The sequence below is a fragment of the Peromyscus leucopus genome, chromosome 4 (assembly GCF_004664715.2).
Source record: "Peromyscus leucopus breed LL Stock chromosome 4, UCI_PerLeu_2.1, whole genome shotgun sequence".
NCBI classification, from domain to species: domain Eukaryota; kingdom Metazoa; phylum Chordata; class Mammalia; order Rodentia; family Cricetidae; genus Peromyscus; species Peromyscus leucopus.
The window spans coordinates 103,799,098-103,805,580 of NC_051066.1; the positions used below are offsets into that span (position 1 = coordinate 103,799,098).

The 6,483-nt window shown below is 48.3% G+C and overlaps 1 protein-coding gene and 1 long non-coding RNA gene across 5 annotated transcripts in view; one reads left to right on the plus strand and one right to left on the minus strand.

The window, feature by feature from the left end:
• The window catches only part of LOC119087889, a 16,337-nt gene that overhangs the window by 5,307 nt on the left and 4,547 nt on the right, over positions 1-6,483 (plus strand). The window contains exon 3 of the long non-coding RNA XR_005091398.1: positions 3,336-3,529. This is a non-coding gene — a long non-coding RNA (uncharacterized LOC119087889). The remainder of the gene's footprint in view (positions 1-3,335; positions 3,530-6,483) is intronic.
• The window catches only part of Nphp1 (nephrocystin 1), a 50,245-nt gene continuing 49,648 nt past the window's right edge, over positions 5,887-6,483 (minus strand). For 3 of the 4 annotated variants that reach the window (XM_028893392.2, XM_028893391.2, XM_028893390.2), the window contains exon 20: positions 5,995-6,347. In XM_028893392.2, the coding sequence (XP_028749225.1) occupies positions 6,075-6,347 (273 nt within the window). In that variant the 3' untranslated portion in view covers positions 5,995-6,074. Of the gene's footprint in view, positions 6,348-6,483 lie in introns of all 4 variants that reach the window. The other variant, XM_028893389.2, reaches the window with a different exon arrangement.

Consider the following 6,483-nt stretch of genomic DNA (forward strand, 5'->3'; position numbering starts at 1 on the left):
ATTAGGCTGTGGGTCTGCAACATCCTAACCTTTCCCTATCACTGCATTTCCAATCAGTCAATCAGTGTTTGCAGTCATAGTTTCTTTCCAGGAATTCTTCATGGTATTGATCGCCATCTCGACAGAATCTACGCAGGGGACAAATCCCCTCTGGATATGTCTGTGAGGGAGTTTCTACGTTGGGTTGGGGTGGGAAGACCTGCCCTAATGTGTTGACACTGCCGTGGATGTGCTGAATAGAGGGGAAAGTGAGCCGAGCACCAGCCTTCTTCCCTCTGCTCCCTGCCTGCTGGTGTGATGTGGCCAGCTGCCTCAGGCTCTCGCTGCCTTGCTTTCCGCGTCATGCTAGGCTGTCTTCTCAAAGCCTTCCTTCCGGAAGTTGCCTTCGTCAGGTGGTTAGCTGCAGCTTCGTGCACATGCTCTGGTTCCCAGGGCTCTCTCTTCTAGGCCAGGCCCCAATGGCTGCTTTTAGAGGTGTCTTTGCATCCTGTGTCCAGTTCTGGGTTTCAGATGGCCTATGTGTCCATGGCTAGGAGGTAGCAGAGGAAAGAAAATGGGAATGGGGGGTGTGGTGGTTTATAGCTATAATCCCAGAGCTTGGGAGGCCGAGGCAGGAGGGTCACTCATGAGATCAGGTCTACTGAGGCTACAGAGTGAAACCATGCCTCAGAAAAAAACAAAAACCAAGCCGGGCGGTGGTGGCGCACGCCTTTAGTCCCAGCACTTGGGAGGCAGAGCAGGCGGATCTTGTGAGTTCGAGGCCAGCTGGACTACCAAGTGAGTTCAGAAAGGCGCAAAGCTACACAGAGAAACCCTGTCTCGAAAAAAAAAAAAAAAAAGAAAAAAACAAAAAAACAACAAAGTAAGGAGAGTGGGGGGGGAGGGGGAGAGATAGGTAGAGAGAGAGAGAAATAGAGAGAGAGAGAGAGAGAGAGAGAGAGAGAGAGAGAGAGAGAGAGAGAGGAGAGGAGGGAAGAAGAGAGAGAGAAGGTCCCTATCAGCTCGGCAATACTTTTGAATTCTGCTTTTCTTCCCCAACTCACTCGTTTTTGTTGGGTCCTGATCAAGGGTCTCATCCCTGCCCAGTGGGCAGGCAAAGGCAGACTGAACTGGTCTTGAGTGAATTCTCTGCAAACACTCACCACTACTGGGAGTGTCTCTTGCTTTTTTTACTACTAGCTGCTTGTCTCTGACCCTTGCCCCTTGCCCTTCCTTAGGCTGTGGGCCTCAAGAGGAGCTGGAGAATGGGAGTATTCTTGGGGTGGGCCACTGTGCCATCTTGAATACTGCCTGGCAACGTGGAGGACCCCAGTGAATGTTTTGAATGATGAGATCTCTCATTTCTCCAATCATAAAGATTTTAGAGACAAATTTTTCCTCCTCATTTGTCCCTGCCTCCCCTTTCTCCTCCTCCTTCCCTTCTTGCTATTTTGTTAGCCTCCAGGTTGGCCTCTGAGAAAGGACAAAGTTCTGCATTAATCTTTACTGGCAGTATTAGACACAGATGAGCAGGGTGAAGTCCAAGCTTCCTTGTAGAGTATAAGGAAGAGAGAGTGTGCTACCAAAGTCCCGAGTGTGAGCTGCATTCCATTAATAATTTCCGGTTTATATTGTTGCCTGCAGCTCCACAGGTCCTCGGTCAGTGTCAACACCACGGAATCAGATGCCATAGGCCCCCAGTGTCCTACCCGTGTGGCAGTTCAGGCCTGCTCTGGTTGTTTCCTTATGCCTTATTCCTCCCTCCCCAAGTTGATGCGATCAATTACTGTACCAGGAGCTCGGCTGGATTTCGACAGATAGTGCGATCAGACTGATGTGGTCCGGAAACAGTTTTGGAGTGTGGATGTTGGAGCTGAGATGACCCCAAGGTCAGGAAGTGTTTTGGAAAGGGAGTGTCCCGACAGGAATGTGTATGGAACATATATTGCTGACTGTGCTGCTGTCAGACCAATAATGCCTCCGTTACAGAACTGTTGGAACCGATGGCCTGTGCAGGTGTGTACGGACATGCACGTGGAGCCCAGAGGGCATCCTCAGGTGTTGTTCACCTTGCTTTTAGAGACAGCTTTCCCTGACCTGGAGCTCACCAAGTAGGTTAGACTGGCCTGGCAGTGAGCCCTGGAGGAAGCTGCCTGCCTGGGCCCTTCCAGCCAATACCTTACTTGGCTTTTTTTTTTTTTTTTTTTTTTTAATGTGAGGACTGAACTCAGGGCCTCCTGTTTGTGTAGCAGCTGAGCTATGGTCACAGCCCAAACTGTTAGAATAGACACCATTGTAGGACTCATAGCCATTGTACCCTACTGGCTACTTGGTGAGCATGCTGTATGATAGGACAGAAACAGCACTCAGCTTGGTAGCACAGCAGTTGCCCAGCAACATTTGGAATAAACGAGGGAGTACACAATGACACCCCTCAGATGTGCAGGTACCTAGGGTTCTGTCCCGACCTCTTTGTATATTTGGAAAGAGTATACACAGCAGTGAGCCAGCAACTAGTTCTGGTCATTGTCGCTGCCAGAGAGCTCTTCTGACCTGGGAATGCTGTACATAAGAGGAGGTGTGGGCACCCTGCAAAGGATATCCTATCACACTGCAGACTGACAAAGCCCTCCCCTCGCAGATGACACCTCTGCCTCCTTATTCCTTTGTGGAGACAATGGCTTTCCGAGATGCTCCTGGGATGGGCAGGCAAAGCTGTCCTGTCCGTAGGGCTGCTGTAGAGTCTGGAGGCTCCACAGGAATACATAAGACCATGGACTCACCAAAGCCTGAGCCCCCCTGCCCTTAGCATCATCTCAAGCACCCAGGCACGGGGACCTCCAGCAGGCCTGATGGTAGAACACTCAAGCCGTGGCCAGAGGGGCTGAGGAAACAGCTCAGTGGGTAAAATGTGCTCGCCGTGCAAGTGTGAGGACCTGGGTTCGGATCCCCAGCACCCACGTACATCCAGTGCACTGTGCATCTGCAATCCCAGCACTCCTAAGGGGCAGAGGCAGGAAAATTCCAGGAAGATCATAGGCCAGCTAGCCTGGTATACATACAGAGCAGAGAACAAGAGACCCTCCCCAAACAAGGTGTCTAGGACTGACATCTGAGATTGTCCTCTGAGTATCACACACATGCATATGCATGCACGTACGCACGCACACACGCACTCACTCACTCACTCTAAAAGGCAGTAATAAAGAGGCTAGGAGTCTGAGTCTGAGGAAGAACCGGCCTTGTGATTTAGTTTACATGGTTCTGAGGCAGGGAGCCTCCTCACCTTCCAGAGAGGCCCCTGTGGAGAAGGCTTGTCCTGACCTGTCCTCTCCCCCCACTCCTCTCCCCTGCAGACCTAACTCAGCCTGCTGCTGGGCCTCACTTCTTGTCACACACATGCCCCAGGACTGTTTCCAGGATGTTTTTGGCTCCTTGACAACGCTTTCCTGTTTTGGAAGCTAAAGAGTGGCATTTAAAAAGCCAGAGAGGTTTTGCTGAAAAAACAAGATTCCATTGACTGAAAAGGAGGAGTTTCTCATGGGCAAAGGTACGTCACCCCACGGCGCTGACCCCTCTATTCAGGCTGACTGGCCATGTCCCTCCCTTTCTGACCCAGCATCACCCGAACTGTCTGTGGCTGTCTCTGTACTTTCCCCACGTGTCAAAAACGATGAGGCACACTTCAAATGAGCAGGGAGGACAGCTTGAGAGTTCGGAAAGCAGGTCTCCCTCCTGGCCTCACAGCCACTGAAAGGAATGTGCCAGCATTTATTTTCATCCCAAATGCCCAGCCCCAGGCCAAGAATAAGCCAAGTAGTTAAAACAAAAACGTGGATTCTACAGAAAAACCTGACTTCACAGTGGGTGGTGGTGGTGGTGACATGGTTTCAGGTTCCTTTAAAAACAGGCCTCCTGGAGACTGGGGTGGGGGTGGGGCAACTCAAGGGCGGGGTAGGACAGAGTCCCTGGAGTCCTGACCAGGCAAAGCCTGCTGGGGAACAGCTTCTGGAGAGACCCTGGGAAGGAAAGGAGCCATCTAGATAGTGTGCCTTAGAGTAGTGGGCAGAAAGGGTGTCCTCAATCGTCTCTTATGCTGTGGAATATTATTTTAACTCTGTAAAGATGTGTCACATTTGTTTATGCTACAGAATATTACTTTAACTGTGTAAAGGTGTGTTGCATTTGTTTCATCTTGCCTGCCTAAGGCACCTGATTGGTCTAATAAAAAGCTAAACAGCCAATAGCTAGGCAGGAGAGGGATAGGTGGGGTTGGTGGGCAGAGAGAAGAAGTAGGAGGAGAAGTCTGAGAATGAGAGAAGAGAGGAGAGAATGAGGGAGAAAGAGAGGGAGGTACCCAGGGCAGCCGGGCAGCCACTAGCCAGTAGACACAGAGTAGGACATATTACAGAAAGGTAAAAAGCCCTGAGGCAAAATGTAGATGAAGAAAAAACGAGTTAAGTTCTAAGAGCTAGCAAGAAACAAGCCTAAGCTAGACCGAGCATTTATAATTAATAAGTCTCTCTGTTATGATTTGGGAGCTGGTTGGTGGCCCAAAAGAAAAAGCCTGGTACACCATTGCCAGTCACTAAGGGCAGAAGGGCTCACACAGAGGGACACAGTGAATACTTCTTTTCAAGGCCAAGTTCCTACTTGTTAGTCATATTATGGGCCAGGAATTCTACCAAACTGTGTTCATTTCTGAGATCAAGGACCATTGCGGTTTGGAAATACTTTATGTTCCCCTAGATTTCACAGGTTGTAAACTTAGTCCCAGTGTGGCAATGTCAGAAAGGAATGTCACCTTTAAGAGCTTGGGCCTAGTGGAAGCTGGAATAGCTCAGAAGTATTATGATAAATTTCTAATAATAAAGGTCTCTTATTGGTCAATACACTGTTAAAATGTATTTTGGGGTCTCTATAACAGTTTAGATTGGCCTCTTCCCCATTGATCCATATTTTTCTTCAAATATCTTTCTTAAATTTTATTTGCACATTTTTTTCTTTTAAAGAATATACTGCATGGGGCAGCAGGCTGGCAGTGATAAGTACTGCTTGTGTGTACATACAATTCTCAAGTTTGCATGATGATGTAGAGCCTCTAAGGCAGCAGACATGATACATGGCACATCAGCTCTGCCGCTGACTAGCTCTGACCTTATGTGAGTCATATAACCTGCTTGGTCTGTCTCTTCAATGGTAATGATCGGAACCTGCATCCTACAGTAGCTGAGAAGATCACCTAGCTAGCACAGAGTACTGATAAATACAGCAGGTACTCAGGAATGGCAACTGGTACATCTAGGCACCCAAGTAGCCTGGTGCTACTATCGTCAATGATAAAGGTGTGAGACATTCTGCAGCCCTTGTGAGTTTATCTGAAATGCACTAAGACTTGGGTGCTCCATGAAAAGTCACATCAGCACCACTCTTCAATGTGGGTAAAAAAATTTGACAGAAACCTGTGGTTATTTTTCTATACTGACTTTAAAAGACAAGGACTGCATTTGTTCTCATCTGGGGTAAATCAACCCAAATGTCAGACTGAATTAAATGACTAACCACACAATTTCTCAAATGAACTAAAAATATCATTAGCAATATCCAGCAGTTTAAATATTCTGCATATCAGACTATTTGTCTTTGCAATGCCGGGGTTGGAGCCAGGGCCTGGCATGTACTAGACAAGCACTTGGCCACCAAGCCCTGCCCTTGGACACCAAACTTGTATCAGTCTTATGACTTGGAAATATCTCCTCCCAGCTGGTGGATTATATTTTCACTTTCTTGGATAATCACAAATTTCGCCCTTGATAAAAACTCTACTTTCATAGGCACCTGTCCCTTCAGCCTGACACTTCAGTGTTTTGAAAAAAAAAAAAAAAATCAGACTTAGCTATAACAGTATTCCTTATAAAATTTATTTTATTGCTCTACATACAATAAAATTTTTAGACATTTCTTTGAAAATATAATTTGTACACAAAAGAATATGATCTAAGTTCTAACAGTCCATTTCTTTTGGTTCTGTCGTTTGAGCCAAGTCATCACGGGAGCTCACGGGGTCCAGCGGGAAGCGCGAGCCATGGCCACCATCAGGCTGAGTTCTTTCTTATTTCTCCCAAGAAGTCGTAGGTCTGCTCTGAAAGGTCAAATGGCTCATGAACCCCATCTGGTGACAGCAGAGCCTTCAGGGACCCCTCGTTCTCTCTGCTCTGCTTGAGGAAGTCGGCGATGGCTTTCCACCGAGCAGCCTCCGTCTCTTCCTCAGCCCACCTGAACGGGGGCAGCAGCGTCGAGTGCAGAAGAGGGAGCACACAGTCATGGTAGACCAGGAGGAACTCGGCCTTCAGGAGCTCTTTGTCTCTCTGGGAAAACACATCACAGAGGAACTATGAACAGACCGTGGGCATTGCTCTCAGAGTACAAAATCCTAGGGGCTGTCAGCTAAGAGCCACCGGGAGCAGGATAGAGGACCTGGCGGGAAGGCTCTGAGCTGGGGCA